Raw genomic sequence first — 16,619 nt, forward strand, 5'->3', positions numbered from 1 at the left:
CTTAAGAAAGTACTCCATCCGTTTTACTTTTACTTATCCACTAGGGGTGGCAAACAAGCGGGTCGGGTCGGATATAAGCGGGTCAAAACAGGTAATTCAAAAAACGGATAAATTATCGGACCCGACCTGTATTGGAGACGGATAAAAAATGGGTTATCCGACGAATAATATGGATATCCATATTATCCATGGCGTATTGAATATGATCACTTATGAGATAATTCTTAGTCTTCCAAACTTGAGGAACCCCAATTTGAGGCTTTACAAATATAAAAGTTAAACATATTAGTTATCCATTTGGTTAACCATTTTCTAAGTGGATAATCTGGTTCTTATCCATATTCGACCCGTTTTTAAATGGTTCATTATCCAACCCAATATTTGATGGATAATATGGGTGGATAACTATTTTCTTTTAACCATTTTGTCACCTCTACTATCTACTATTGGCTTTACACATCTTTAAGAATTAATAAATAAAGTGCATAATTTACCATGATACTCATATTAATTGGTGTATAGTCATAATAAATTGAAAATCTATTTTAGGATAGTGACAAATAAAAGTGAATAGAGGGAGTACTATATAAATCCAAGAAAAAAAAAAGAAAAAAAAAGGAAAAAGCTGAAAGTGTTGAAGTGTGAAAGAACAAAATCCAAAAGCCACATCTGGAGGACAAAAAAAAAAAAAGCCACGTCTGAAAAAAAAGAATAGGAAAAGGCGAAACTGCAGAACAGAGCTTTGACTTTCCGGACACCCTCTCTAAAACCCAGGGGAGGGAAAACTACCTGAACTGAAAACGGTTATTTCTTTAAAGGTTTAGGGTTTCATCTCAAATCTTCACTGAACTGTGCGATCTTTGGCTCTTCACACACTCACACAGATTTCCCCATGAGTTTTGAACCTTTCTTGTTTGCTCCATTGCGTATTATTCATGGCTGACACCAGACGTTACCTTTCCAATCAACCTTTAGGTATTTCTTGCTTCTGTCTCCTGTTAAATTGTTATTCACACAACCTTAGTGGAAAAATGCGCTTTTATATGGTATAATAGTTTATGTTTATTTGATCAAGTTCAATTGCGCTCTTCTCTCACCACTTTCACTTTTCATTTCTCTTCTCTTCGTCGCTGATTCATACTCTTTTTGTTCATAAATGCAAAATAATCTTGTTGAATATGTGACTCTTGGAGTATTTAAATGTATTTGATCTAGTTCAGTTGTTTCTTGTCCAAGTTTCTCTTCTTATTACATTCACTATTTTTATTTTATTTTTTTTAATGGAAAAAAAAGAGTAATACAGATTTCCTTGTCGCAAAGACTTGTCCAATGTATTTTGTTTTTGCCTTTTTCTCAGTCTATAATCCCTCTGATGCATTTGTTCCATTATATACTGACTGAATAGTTCTGAAAATTTTGAATAAGTTCCGCTGCTGTGTTTTTGCTTCCTTCTTATATGTGCTGCTTGTTTAGATCTGAATAGATGTTAACTTGGTATGTAATGTTATATTATGCAAGTTTTGGTTTGGATTGGTAAAAACTCTTGAGACTAAGTCATCTTAAATGTATTTGGTCATACTGGTGGCATATCATTTATGATTTCTTTTCAGCTACATAGTTTTTAATATGTATATATAATTATGCATATCTAGTAGATCTCGAACAGGTACTGCAGGAAACCCAGCACCGTTGGCTTCGGCCGGCTGAAATCTGTGAAATCTTGCGCAATCATCACAAGTTCTACTTGACTCCGGAGCCCCCAGTCAGACCTCCAGGTTGATGATTATTACGTCCATCTATATTCCTGCATTAACATTTCTATGCGATAGATGTCAGGAAATCAATAATTTGACATGCTTCTCGTCCCGAAACAAATTGCAAGCTGTACTGAAAGTAGTGTTTTGGGAATTAGGAGATGTTCACTGATGGATCATGGATTTTCTTTTGCATTTAGTCAAACTAATGTAGCTTTTGGTTTTCAGGCGGTTCCTTGTTTCTATTTGATCGGAAAGTACTACGGTATTTCCGTAAAGATGGTCACCAGTGGAGAAAGAAGAAGGACGGTAAAACTGTGAAAGAAGCTCATGAAAAGTTGAAGGTGTGCTGTTCAATCTATTGTCCTTAAGCTCACTTGGTCAATAGCACTGGCCAATGTTATCAATGTTTAGCATTGGTGTTTTCCCTCTTATCTTCGTCTTGTCATTACCAAAGACACTTGTGTCGTGCTGGTGAATTTAGTATCTATTGGGTACATTTGCACCTAATAAATTGTTTTTTTGCCTATGTTTTTCTGATTACCCTTTTCAATCTGTAGTGCAAACAGGAGATTGATAATAAGGAGGTCATCCACATCTTATGATTTTATCACTTGGAAAGAATTATTTCCCCGTGAATTAGAATCTGTACATGTTTCAATCTTATGCTGGTCTCAGTGTAAATCAAGTGAAACAGCATTATGTTTCAGCTTGAATTGATTATTTTAATTGGATATGAATTCTTAGGCCTCTTAACATATTTACTGGTGCAAGTCAAATTGTGCGGAACAGATATGGAAGATTCATGTAGTCAACCCACTTAGTTTGGGATTAAGGCGTAGTTGATTCATTTATGAAGTCCAAAATCCCTGTCATCAGGTAACAATTTTTTAATGTATTGGGACCCAGAATTCCTTAAAGGTACCTTCCATGGTAAAGTTGAACAAGTAATATGGAAACTCATTATCTTAAAAAATATGGATATTTATTCAAGCTGCTCTTTGAGTTGCTAATTTCTTCTAAACAATACTGAAACCTTTATGACCAATTGAAGTCCAAACATAGTAATTTAGATGACTTAAATGAAGACTAGACGACCTAATTTTATGCAAAACGCTGAGAACTAACCTTTTTTGCACTTCGGATGTACTGTTGACTAGATTTTGACCAAGCTATTGTGCATGTATCATTCTCTTCATTCAAAACATCAACTTTTTTTCTGATTGCAGGCAGGCAGCGTAGATGTTCTTCACTGTTACTATGCCCATGGAGAGAACAACGAGAACTTTCAGAGGCGAAGTTATTGGATGCTTGAAGAGTGAGTCTCTCTGCTGTATGATATTCTGTTAGCTTGTTCTGTGTTGTTGCTTTGATGTTGAAGACGTGTTTTAGGGGAAATGGTTATTGCAGAAATAGAGTATGTAGTTTGTTAATTACTTATCAGTTTCAATTTCTTTACTATAATTTTATTTTCCGGTGGTTCACCTGCGTCTGTTATGATGTTTATCAGTTATCTGGATATTCCTTACTGTGCATTTTATTGTCAAGCTTCGAAACATTAATTCGATTCCGTGCTATACTTTAGAGATAAAAGAATGAGAATGTATAGTATTGTTCTTCAAGGGATTTTTCAAAGGTTGGATATGTGGAGTCTCTCTTTGCTTTTTGTGGGACCTGGTAACCTTGATTCAGGCATGTTCCCTATATATCTCTATATTGGCTTTCCTTTGCAAGAGACTTCGAAATTAAAAGCTGATAGGATTGATTGCACAATTCTTTAGCCGAGGGTCTATCGGAAACAACCTCTCTGCCCTTCTAGGGTAGGGGTAAGGCTGCGTACATCCTGCCATTCCCAGACCCCACTTGTGGGAATCTATTGGGTTGTTGTTGTTGTTGACTGATTGCCCACGGTGTGATTTCTTCTGAAGGGGTATTGAATGGTATGGAGGCTTCTGTTAGTTTTAATCTTGTATGGCTTCCCAAATGGTGGTTTGGACTTGGGCAGTCTGGTGTTCAAAAAGATTATTTTGTTGGAAAATTGTCATGGTGGTCGCCTTGAGAGCCAAAATATTTTTTGACTTACGTAATAGAATTTGAATTTTGTTAGAATACTTTGGAGGCAAGAATACATGATAACTTCACATATTGAAGTCGGTGGAGGTTTACATCCCGGTGGGCTCCTCATTCTTTCCCCTAGTATAAGAGGATTTGATTTCGGGTAAGCGAGCATAGACTTTGATTCTGATAGAGTTTTGTTGGGTCCAAACGCACGCGCAAGTGTACATGGTCCGCAAGTAATAAAGTGTAGAAAGTATCATTCCCACGAAGACTTAGTTCGTTCCCACGAAGACTTGTGATTAATTATCGGCTAACTCAAGCTAACTACAAATTGTCTATTCAAGGGATTTTCCGAGAAATGATTGTGATTTTTGCTTAACTAAAACTACTACGAAAATTAACAAGCAAGCAACGAGACAAGGATACAGGTAAAGCGCACGAATAACTTTAGGAGCAAATTCAATGATATCATAGATATTCTAGGGTTATGGGATTACTATCTATCCTGTTGAGTTTTCTAGTTGAATTAACTACTTGATCTATCTGATTTGTTGACTAACAAGGTTTATTTTGCTCGTGAGGTTCTTTCGATGCCTTGCTCGCCTATTCAAACCAACCTAATACTATACATTTATAGAATGAGAATTAACTAGAACGCATATGTATTCCCACAAGAATAACCAAGTAAGACAATTTGTATATGTGTATCCTAATCACGAATCTATTCTCCGATGCCCGGATTCAAGAACTTACTCTATTAAATCCTATATGTAATCTATAGTTCCCACTTTTGAGTTTAACTATAAACTCATAGATAGTGTTCTACTATTAGCTATGCAGTAAAATTATTAAGAACAAAGATTGAATAACCAAATCACTCAACAACCATTAAAAGTCAACAATCAAGATTCAAGAACTACCCGTAACCCCATAATAAGAGGGGTTTTAGCCACTCATAGTCGTATGAACAATCACAAAAGTGTTTGAAAACATAAAACTACAAATATTAGGGAAAGAGATGAAGGATGCGATGATTTCGTGCTCCAAGTGTGTTTCGTAGCTCTTCTTGCCTCCAAATATGTCCAACCCCGTCCAAAACGAGTTTAGGGGTATTTATCTGTGAGGGTTGGAGTGTCCTAATCCAAAATCAACAAGGAAACCAAGTTTTCTTGGACACGGGGACGACGACGTGAGGTGACGTTTGGGGCGTTGCTTTTTCCTCTCTAGGCGCCATGATTTTCTTAAAGGTTGTGCAAAAGCAAAAGTCAAGTAAAAGAGATCAGAAGAAGTATATTCCCTAGCTCATATTTTAGTGCAAGGGCTTTTGACAACAATTCATGTGCTTCATAGTTATATACAATGATTATTCTTTATGTTGAAATCCTATAGTCTCTAGAGAAAAAGAATGAAGGCGAAGATATTAAAAACAATATCCAATGTTCTTAGTATTGATATGGTCCTTTATAGATTTTGACAGAGCTTTTGTTCTTGATTTGCTTTTACAGAAAGTTGGAGCACATTGTCCTTGTGCATTATAGAGAAGTAATAGAGGTATTTCCACATTAGTTTAATCATTTGGTGCTTTCTGTATGTCTGTTTAATCATTAGGTGATTTATATATGTCTTTTTCGAGATAGTTGCTGTTTGTTAATTCTCTTATTCTACACTTAATATCTATTTTCTGTTTTATATAATCCTGCATCATATATCTCTGCATGCATTTGTCTGTGTTCTCTACTTTGTAACTTTTGGAAGTGATATCCATGTGTTATCTGGCGAATGTAATGGATTCATTGTATTCTTGTTTATAGACCCTGATATGAGAATTAAATATTTAGGGTAGAGGAAAGGGGAATATAAGATGAATATATTCAATAACCTAAGTTGCACGGATTGTTCAAAATCCCTCCCGCACCCGAAGAAAATCTGAAGAAAATTGCTCAAAAAATAATCTGCCTCGAAAACCAAACCTGTCTCGACGGAACCGGAATGAGTTTGTGTTGCAGACAACCACCAAGAGAGAGAAAACTCGGCCTCTTTGATAAAAACGGAACCCTAGTGCTGCGAGGGAGATAGCTCACCTCAAAATGCAACAATGGCTTTGATACCATGTAGATTTTTGAGAAGAAGAAAAGACTTCTTGTATTTCTATGTATTTCTTACATCCCTAAGATAAGATATTTATACACTAGGTCCTATGACTATTTTAGGAAAAAAAATAAATTACAATCAATTACAATGAATCAGAGTAAAATCAAATCTCAATCAGAATCAAATCTTTCCTAATAATTAAGCCAATCAACATTATGTAAATAACCTTAGTCCCACATGGAATAGGAGTAGAATATGTAATATGTATAATTATAAATAGGGATATTGTAAAACACTTAGTAGAAGATCAATAATATATTTTTTTCCGTGCTTTCTCATAATTAGGAAGTCCTGCGAGTGTAAGGACTAGAAACATCTTCTATCGTTGTTCTTGTTGCTTTTCAATACTAGCAGAAACTGGCAGTAACTTCTCAAATTCCTCCATGACTGCCTGTACTTGTCCTAAGTAGACATATCCAATTCATGTTTCTTTAAGTTTGTCATTTGCGACATCACATCATAGAAAAGAGAGATATGTCATTAACTTATAAAGTGCGAGCCTTTTCCCAAACTAAATGATATGTCTGGATGGACGAAACAAGGGCATCAGCTTGGAATTAATAGACCGCCACAAGATACTACATAATTGAGCATCGATCTTTTCCCAAAGTGCTTTGGCCTTTTCATCTCCCTCGCTAGCCTTTTTGGTTAAGTGATGTTGAACACCTTGACCTTTATACCACAATTCAACAGAGGAAGTCCAAGCTAAATAGTTTGAACTTTCCATTAAGGGCTCTGAAGTAATCATGAAGCTTGAATTTCCAGAACCCGTGTTTTCAAAACCAAATACATCAAATCCAAGAGACATGGTTATACCAAATAGCAAAGACAAGTACGAACAACAATAATCTCACCAGAACAGTGAAGAGAAAAGGGCCGGAATCCGGAGAAAGTCATCGGAAAAATAGAAAATTGGTTGGAATTTGGTTTAAATTTGATGGGTAGGCTCGGAATTGAAGGGAGAACAAGTTGTCGTGAAGAAATTTTTTCAAAAAGTGGCCGGAAACTGCCTCATGTGCTGGCTCGTGACGTCGGAACCTCGCCGGATAATTTTCTTCCGACGACGCGTGAGTTCACGTAGGGGGTGGGTGGGTTTTGCTAGAGATTTTTTTGTGGGTTGGTCGCCGGAGGCTAATCTACTTTGTGATGGTATTGGTTTTTTCACAACATTGAGAAATAATGATTTTTCTTGCGGAATTTATGCTTAGTGATAAATCTCTCACGACTGCTTTGATACCATGTGAAAAAGTACGGGAAAAAAATATATTATTGATCTGTTCAATTATAATACAATGGGCTCTATTTATACAATACATATCCTACTCCTATTCTATGCGGGACTAGGTCTAATTATCTATTAGGCAAAAAGGCCTCGTAGCCACTTGAACTTCCACTGGTTTGTCATCCCGGTAAATAAACTTAGAAAAATCCCATTTTAATAGCTTAACTCAATAGAATGAGCATTAATAAACATCATTGACCATTGACCAAGCTTATGTGGCAGTGGTATAACTGACGTGGCAAAAGTGCGTGCCTATCACCATCAAAAAGCGCGTCTATGTGATGGTTATGATTTACAAAAAAATACTTACTAAATAAAACAAACATTTTAAGTTTTTAACTAAAAGGAAAAAGTTAAAATAATTTAAAAAAAGCTTTAATTTAATTCTTTATTTTTCTAGGTTCCCCCCATCTCCCCTCCCCGCCCCCTCCTTCTTCTCCCTCACTCCCCCTTTCTTTCACAGTATTCCCAGATTCCCCTCCCCTCCACTCTTTCTGTCCCCCTTCCCCTCGCCCTTTTCTTTCACAATATTTCCCAGCACAATTTTTCCGTGACGTCCTTTCCCCAATCTCCTACTTCAGACCTCATCGATTGCAAAGTTTTTATCTTTTTTCTTATTGAACGCTAAACTAAAGTTTATATGGTGGCGGAATGTGGATTGGTTGGAGTTTTGAGTTATTGATGTTGATGAATTTTGTTTTCATTATTGAATTTGGGGTCTTTCAGAGAAGGTTTGGGAACAAAATAATGGACACCTGCAATGGTACATGTCACATCATTAATGAGACTATTAAGAAAAAATCAGTTGTACCTGCTTTGCTCATTCTTCTTCTATTGATTGTCTTGTCTCTAATTTTATAGGAATCAATTCGATAACCTTGCAAAATTTATTTTGGTTTCCTATTATGAGGGGTTTAGTCTGAGAAAACATTTTAGCTGCTATGTTTGTTGGACTTCATAATTAATCGGGATTTTGGAATGTGTTCAAAGAAAAATCTTGATATTATTTAGGCAAAAGAAAAAAGGCTGTGGATATTTAATGGAGAGTCTCAATTCTGTCCATAAATTCGCAAACTATAGAAGTTGAAATAATAGCTCCATTTTGTAGCAGCAATGTCAAATTCATAGAGAGTTGTGGAAGGGCTGACGGAAGCCCGCGGGGTTTTTTGGTTGGGGGTGTGGGGGGGAGGAAGGGTTGAATTTGGAGTTCTTTTATATGTAAAATAAAAATAAATGTCATTTATCTGATGTGGATTTATTAATACTTATTCTACTGAGTTGAGGTGTTAAAATGACATTTTCCTAAGTTTATTTACCGGAATGACAAATCGGTACAAGTTCAAGTGGCTACGAGGCCTTTTTGCCTATATATTATTTACATAACTATCTAACACAAGAAAGGAGGATTTCATTCTTAGTAGACAGTGTATTGTTGTTTTAAAAAGCACGCACCCAATTTACGTGTATTCATGTGAATAGTAATCAGTCAGTCAATCTTTAAAACATCGCAACGTGCTATTGAAGATCAGGAGAAGTGGTCAATAACAGGAGAGGTATTAGATTCATTATGCTATACAAGCGTCTTTTTCGTCTTGCTCATATGTTGTAAAAGATCCTTTTGTTTGTTTATGAAGTAGGGTGATTGCTTAGCTAATCTAATAATTGCCAGAATATTTTGTTCACTTAGTTGTTCTAAGCAAATATCTACCGTTAAATATTAATGATATATCACAAAGTTATTGCATAGAGTACACCAATGCGTTTTCTGTATGTTTATAGTAATTGGGGAAAATTTATTCAGCAAATCAAATCACCTGTTTCTTTTGTTTTCTGGGAATGAATACAGGCAGTTATTGTGTGGTATGTGGCAAAGAGGCTTATTATGAGATGTCTGTGAATCTTAGTCTCTGTCATGATAAGTTAAAGTATTAATGATATGTGCCATGCAGAGCTACAGAGTAGGTGCCTCCCGTCTGCAACCTATTCATCCAGGTCAACTGCTTGAAAATCCTAGTTCCTCGCCTTGCTTTGTGTCTGGCCTAATAGTTCAGGAATCTCATACATCAAGTCCAAGCTCAGTTGACTGGAAAGAACAGGCACTCTCTTCTGAGCTTTATACTGGCGATTCTAAAGGAAATGAAGTGAACCCCTTGCTTGTTCCTGCAAGTGGTCATTTCTTGCCCATTACCTCTTCTTTCAGCACAGAGAAACCAACAGGTAATTTCCTCTTTGATGCTTCCGTTAATTCATAATGTTTGTATGATGAAACTTGTACAGTATTATAGCACTTCACAAAGTTCTTACATAATACAAACTAAAAGACCTTGCTTTGTCTTGTCAGGACTTGTGGAGTTCTCGAGGGACAACTTTCAGCTCAATCCACAATTTGGCTCATTCGTGTCTATTGACGCTCAGAGCTCAGACAGAAATTTAAATGTTACACTACAGAAAAAGTTCTACTCAGGATACCTTAATGTGGCTGATTTGCTGTCCAGTAAACTCACTTATGCAAGATTAGATGGTGGTAGAGCTGTTAAAGATGTGGCAAACAGCAGAAACAGATTGACAATTACTTCTGGGGAAGTACTTGAGGTACTATATTCTATGCTGTAGATATATTCATGTAGTTATTGGTAGCTCTCTTGTTTGTTTTTCTTTCAAGGAGAGTGGCAGCGCGATGTTGAAGGTATTTTGCAAGAAGTGAAGGCGCGGGAAAATATTATTAATATGCATAACATAATTGTCTAACATGGAGTCCTATTTATATACAAACTTTACACAAGACCTAACACCTATTTTCCAATGTGGGAATACGTATACAACATATACGCTATCTAACTCTCCTTCTCAAGCCGGTGCATATAAGTCATATGTACCGAGTTTGTTACAGATGTAACTAATACAAGAAACAGTGAGGGACCAGTGACACTTATAGTCATCCTGTATTTTTCGAACCAAAAATACCAACCACGAGAGACATGGTTGGATTTAAGAGAGTTCTAACCAAATATAAGCAAATGACAACAGAATGTAGCAACAAAAAAAAAAAAAAAAAAATGATAAAAAAAGAATCTGACCAGATGATATATTTCAGAAAATAAAATCAGATTTTACTGTTAAACTTCCCTGAATAACTAAACTGGTAAACTGGAGATTCCAATCCAACCCTTGAGAGCAAGTAAAGATCAGAGATGTCGCCGGTAAAGTAAAGAAACCACTGGAAACCGAAGCTGGTAGCCTAAAGACGATGTTCTGGTAGCCGGAATGAGGAGCACCTAGATGGGTGGCCTCGGAATGACCTCACGAACACAGCAGCAGGAAAAACTCGTCGGAATCTGGCCAGAACACTTCGCCAGAACCCTAGCTTCTGCCGGCACGTGAGAGCGCGTGGGATGCCTACTTCCAGAGAAGCTGACTGGGGTTTGGTTGCCGGAGCTTCCCAAATCTGATGGTGGTGTTGGTTTACGAACAACATTCACCCAAAGTGGGATGACGCAAATCAGATCTGAGCAGTCACCGGTAAGACGCATAGCGATTGACTTTTCTGTCCCGGATATTTCTCGCTGCTGTTCTGGTACCATGTAAGAAGTAAAGGCACTGGAGAATATTACTAATAAGCGTAACGTAATTGTCTAACACTGAGCCCTGTTTATATACAAATTGTACACAATACATAACAGCTATTTTCCAATGTGGGACACTAAGTATATGACATATCCACTAACTATCTAACAGTATTAAGGGCAAGTCAGATTTTGTAAATTGGTAAATTCTTGGTATATATCTTCAATACAAATGTGCTTAGTTGCAGCTGAGCTTCTCTTTTATGTAGACAAGGTAGTCGAGAAATTTTCAGTATTTGGTCACTGGTTTATCTGTAGGACTAACATGACCAAACACAATTTCAGTTTTTTATCGTTTGCCATAGGCTGGTTCTGATACCATACCCATAAAAGGTACTAGATTTTATATTTATAAAGTAGATATTGTATGAAAGTATTCCTTTAAAAGATATTATACAAAAGTATTTGACATAAAGGTATCCAATCTTCTGTTGGCATATCTTGATTTTGAATTATTCTTCTGATATTAAGATACATTGCAATGGGATCCAGTTCTTGAGGGTCTGCCTCGTTTAATGTTGGTGATGCAAACTCACTTCTAAACGTGACTCTGGAAATTTCACCTGCTCCATTTCTAGCTTTCTTGTCTGGTTTTCTAAAATAAAGTGCTACTAACCTATTATGGGCCACATTAACACTGAAATTATCTTCTATTTTTTGCTCAAAGGCTTGAAGTTGGGTTCTTAATTCAGTGGCGTGCTTTTGGTATTAGAGTGTTGATGTGCTATGTGGTTATTATAAGCATGCCGTTTAATGCTACTACCATTTTTGTTTATCGTAGGAGAATATCCATCTAGCTCCAGCTCAGATACAGAACATTTCTAGTTCTCAGACTGTTGTTACTCCTGATGCTGCAGTTCAAAATAGTTCCTTAGAAGGTAGACTCAACAGTGATGAAGCTGGCAGCCTAAAGAAACTTGATAGCTTTGGCAGATGGATGGATAGAGAGATAGCTGTAGACGGCAACGAGTCATTGTTGGCCTCTGATTCTGGCAACTATTGGAACACCCTTGATAATGGGGATAAAGAAGTTGCCCGTTTATCATGTCACATGCAGTTGGACACCAACTCTTTAGGCCCTTTTCTATCCCAAGAGCAGCTGTTCAGTATCTCTGATTTTGCTCCTGATTGGGCCTACTCAGGAGTGGAAACAAAGGTAAACTTACCTGATCTCATAGAATGGTCCGTTCTCATTCGTAACTTTGAAAATCCAAGAAGACATATTGTATTAGTTATAGATGTTAAAATTCAGATAAACGGCTATATTTCTCTTCAGGTTTTGATCATAGGTACCTTTCTTGGCCATGGGAAGCATCCTACTTCTCAGAAATGGAGCTGTATGTTTGGTGAAGTTGAGGTCTCTGCAGAACTTCTGACTCAGAGTATCATTCGATGTGAAGTTCCTTCTCATTCTCCTGGACGTGTTCCTTTTTATGTAACCTGCAGTAATAGGTTAGCATGCAGTGAGGTGCGGGAGTTTGAATATCGTGAAAAATCATCAGAACTAGCTCTTGCCCTTAGACCAAGTGATGAAGTGCGTCTGCAAGTGCGACTAGCTAAATTGCTATATTCAGGCCTGAATAAAAAATTCTTGGATTGCTCTAGCACAGAGTGTGAAAGAGGTAAATTGAAGACTCTGCTATGTTCTTTGAAATGCAACATTGGAAATGCTTCTGAAAGTTTAGAGGACTTACTTGCCATTATTGAAGGCAATCACATCAACTTTAGAGATACGTTGATTCAGAGTTTCATGAAGGATAAATTTTATGAATGGCTAGTCTCTAGAGCACACGAAGAAGATAAAGGTCCAAATATTTTGGATGACGAAGGACAAGGGGTTATTCACTTAGTCGCTTCTCTTGGTTATGAATGGGGGTTGGTTCTATTAACTGCTGCTGGTATTAATCCTAATTTGAGAGATGCACGTGGTAGGACAGCTCTCCACTGGGCTGCACATTATGGAAGGTGAGTGCATCAATAATTTGTATCTGGCTTATTCTTTCTCAAGATAGGAACCTTTTAGTGTGTATGACTTAATGGGTTCACTGCTTCTAAGTTTCTTCTTTCTCCATTGTACACCTATCAAGGCTACGTAGTTTGTAAGGTGGGTCCAACCCAACCAGCTCCCTCCTGTTTGAGGAAAGAATATTCCTCTTCCATTAAAGGCTAAATTGTTGTTTAGTTGTATGTTTCCCCTGCGCCATAAATAATTGAATATTCATGCATTTATCAAAAAATATAATAATAATAATAATAATAATAATAATAATAATAATAATAATAATAATTGAATAGTGCATACTATAAGTTATCTTTTGATTCTATAGTATTCCCTGTCATTTTATCATGCATTTGCGGTTGAAATTCATCTCGAATAAGTGTGAATTTCAAACCTATATTTGTGAAGAGGAAAAACTTCGTCCGAGTCCCGAGAATTCTACCACAGAGGCTTCGTGACTTGTGAGGGAGCTATGTCCTGCATATACTGATATTTACTTGAAAAGTTGAATTATTGATAATAAAAAAGAAAAATTATCTTAACTTGCAAGTCTTACAGAAGATTGATGTACACTTAAAAGTCATTCATCTTAACTGTTGTATTAATGATCTACTTTAGGGAGGATATGGTTATTGCACTTGTCAAGCTAGGTGTAGCTGTTTGTGCTGTTGATGATCCAACTGCTGCATTCCCTGGGGGACAAACAGCTGCTGATTTGGCTTCTAGTGGAGGTCACAAAGGGGTTGCTGGATATTTGGCAGAATCAGAGCTTACTGCTCATCTTCAATCGTTGGCTATCAATAATAATGCTCTTGACAGTATTTGTGCTGGGCTTGAAGCTGAAAAGGCTTTTGAATCTGCAGCTCAAGAGGTTGTTCCTTTGAATGGAACGATACATGATGATATTTCCTTGAAAGGATCTCTTGCTTCTGTGAGGAAATCAGCTCACGCTGCAGCATTGATTCAAGCTGCTTTCAGAGCCCGTTCATTCCATCAGAGGCAGCTTAGGGAGAGTAGAAATGATGTTTCTGAAGCTTCAGTTGACCTTGTTGCTTTGGGCTCCTTGAACAAGGTCCAAAAGGTGAATCACTTTGAGGACTATTTACACCCAGCTGCCATAAAAATCCAGCAGAAATATCGTGGCTGGAAGGGGAGGAGAGAATTTTTGAAGATACGCAATCGGATAGTGAAAATACAGGTAAATTGAAATGTTTGTTCTTTTCTTTTTTCCTTTTTTATGTGTCAGCTAATAAGTATGACTTTTTGTTTAAGTTTTTGCTTAGCCAAGTTTAAGTTATGGCTTAGCTAAACTGGCTCTTTTTATATATTTCCATTGGGAGTGTCCCATTCTTTTACACTCTCTAGCTTTCAAATAGCCTTATATTATTTTCGAGTTGACCTATTATAAACTTATTTATAAATGGGTATTAAGCCTGTCAACTTCACTATTCTGCTTGTTAGTGCTGTATAGTAACTAGCTTTTCAATGAGAAGTAGAAGAGTATACTGTCTGTAAATGTAGTTCTTACAAAAAGCTGCATGAGAATGGTCAGAAGTTATATATCACAGAGTGCAAGTTGTTTTTCTCTCCCTATTTATCAAATAATTTGGCTTTTGCTTAAACTGATACATTGTGCATAAAGCCTAAGATTGTCTGTGTAGCTGGATGCTTTAAACAAGATGTGCAGATGATGATGGTTAGATTGCAACTGCTATCATCACTTTCGAACCCTGTGAATAACATCACTTCAGCCCTCTAAATAAACTAGCATTTATATATTTGAAAGTTCACACTAACTTGTGTTGGACTTCTTGTAAATCGTTGATGATTGAATTAAAGAGTTCTTTTAACGTCCACTCTGAATTTAGTCTAGACAACCTTTAGATCTTCAATGTTGTATTTAATGAGGTATTGACTTTCATTTCACTAACTTTAATTGAATTCTGGAATCAATTTTTCTGAATCATTAATAATTTCACCACCGTCAGTGTGCAGTTAAAAATATTTTACATCATGTTATGATTTTCAGGCTCATGTACGCGGACATCAAGTTCGTAAGCAATATAAAAAGTTTGTTTGGTCGGTCAGTATAGTTGAAAAGGCCATTCTGCGTTGGAGGAGGAAAAAACCAGGATTGAGAGGATTTCAGCCAGAAAAAACTAGTCAGAAAGAACTACCTGAGTTTGAGAAGAACGACGAGTATGAATATCTAAGTATTGGTCGAAAACAGAAGTTTGCTGGAGTTCAGAAGGCTTTGGCAAGAGTTCAGTCCATGGTACGTCATCCAGAGGCAAGAGACCAGTATATGAGGCTGGTTGCAAAGTTTGATAGTTTTAAGGTGAGTCTAATCTTTAGGTAGGAGAATTTAGAATCTAACATCATACAATCCACCTCTCGTAATAATGCAAGGAACTGGGATGTTACAATCTCTGTCTCAGTAAAAAGCATATTCAAGCCAGCAATAACTGTTGCTATGATTCACTGCTTAATAGATTCTTTTTACGTGTCAGTGGCATTGAATTATTTTAGTTTAAACAAGCTACATATGCTCTCACAAATAACAAATGGTCTTATACTATTGCTAAAATAAAGAACCATATAGACACACATTATACTTGTATTGATCATACTGTTGATTCATTTTTTTGGAAGAGCATTTACATATGCAGAATATACTTGTTTTGATCTTATTATCTATTCTATCATTCATGACATGATACATCTCTTGCATGTAAATCCACTTCGTACAAGGAGCCTATACCTCTATGTAGGTTGAAGTCCAGTACTCCGTGCTTGTATATCTAGTGATGAAAAAAAGACGTGGGTTTCTTACAGCAGACAAACCTAAAGCTAATGTTCTCTTAAATACTTATTCGTGGAATCATGTCCATAACTTGTGATTGTCACCTTAATTTTGCTATTTGCTACAAGTGCCCGTGACCAATCAACTGTATTCAAAGCTGACTGACTTTTGTTTATTTCTGCAGTTGGATGATGGAGGGAGCAGTATATAGGTTTTCACCAGTTTAGCTTTTCAGTTTACGAGCAAAGGCACTCTCCAACTATTTTGTAGACATGCCCATTAACCACACCAAAATGTACTATTTTGAGTTTATTCTAGCCTAACATGAAATTTAGTCATCTCGAAGAGAAAGGAGGACAATGTACATTGCATTTTCTGCTGTTGTAATCACACCCAGTTCCCATTAGGATAGCATGGATGAAATTTAGCATTTCAAGAGAAATTGTATAGCTAAAGGAACATGTTGGTCGCATTTAGGCTGAATGCTAATAGATGCCATCAACTGACCATAACTGGGAGCATAAGTAAATGTGTATCATGTTAACAGTGTGGATATTTTCTTGCATCAAATGTAAATACTTGCCTACAATGTACATAACTTTTATAAGGTAGTTGGAATATGATTGTCCGAAGTTTTGAAACTACTGCTGGCCTTTGTTCTTGCTACCATCTGAAAGTTGTTACCTTTCTCTGTTTTTCGTTTCCACTCTTTTTCGCTAGGAGCTCATGGCCAAAGCAAAATGTGGTAAATTGTATTCTTACTGTGCTGGAAGTCATATGGAAGGTATTGAAATAATTCTGCAGGCTGCAGTATAACTTCGACTCCAAGGAAGGGTTTTTGCCACATGGAAGGTATTAGAATAATTTCTGCAGGCTGTGAATTACTTCACCTTCAAGGAAGGGTCGTAGGTGGTGGCATAAGCAAGGAACATGGTCCGATATCTTGCTC

General features: G+C 36.8%; 1 protein-coding gene across 2 annotated transcripts; it reads left to right on the forward strand.

Annotated features, from left to right (window-relative positions):
- Window positions 1-697: 697 nt before the first annotated feature.
- Window positions 698-16,314, forward strand: LOC104240004 (calmodulin-binding transcription activator 3-like). 2 transcript variants are annotated; one of them, XM_009794780.2, is made up of 12 exons: window positions 698-975; window positions 1,656-1,775; window positions 1,983-2,098; window positions 2,984-3,072; window positions 5,318-5,363; window positions 9,195-9,462; window positions 9,587-9,837; window positions 11,650-12,024; window positions 12,145-12,833; window positions 13,486-14,065; window positions 14,897-15,205; window positions 15,855-16,314. In XM_009794780.2, exons 1-12 carry the CDS (start codon window positions 936-938, stop codon window positions 15,879-15,881), a joined length of 2,910 nt encoding a protein of 969 aa, XP_009793082.1. In that variant the 5' UTR covers window positions 698-935; the 3' UTR covers window positions 15,882-16,314. The 2 variants fall into 2 exon arrangements, with proteins under 2 accessions (XP_009793082.1, XP_009793083.1); XM_009794781.2 differs by lacking the exons at window positions 698-975; window positions 1,656-1,775 and adding an exon at window positions 2,502-2,633 and having other exon boundaries at window positions 2,038-2,098.
- The last annotated feature ends 305 nt before the right edge of the window (window positions 16,315-16,619 follow it).

This window comes from Nicotiana sylvestris, chromosome 9 (assembly GCF_000393655.2).
Source record: "Nicotiana sylvestris chromosome 9, ASM39365v2, whole genome shotgun sequence".
NCBI lineage: Eukaryota > Viridiplantae > Streptophyta > Magnoliopsida > Solanales > Solanaceae > Nicotiana > Nicotiana sylvestris.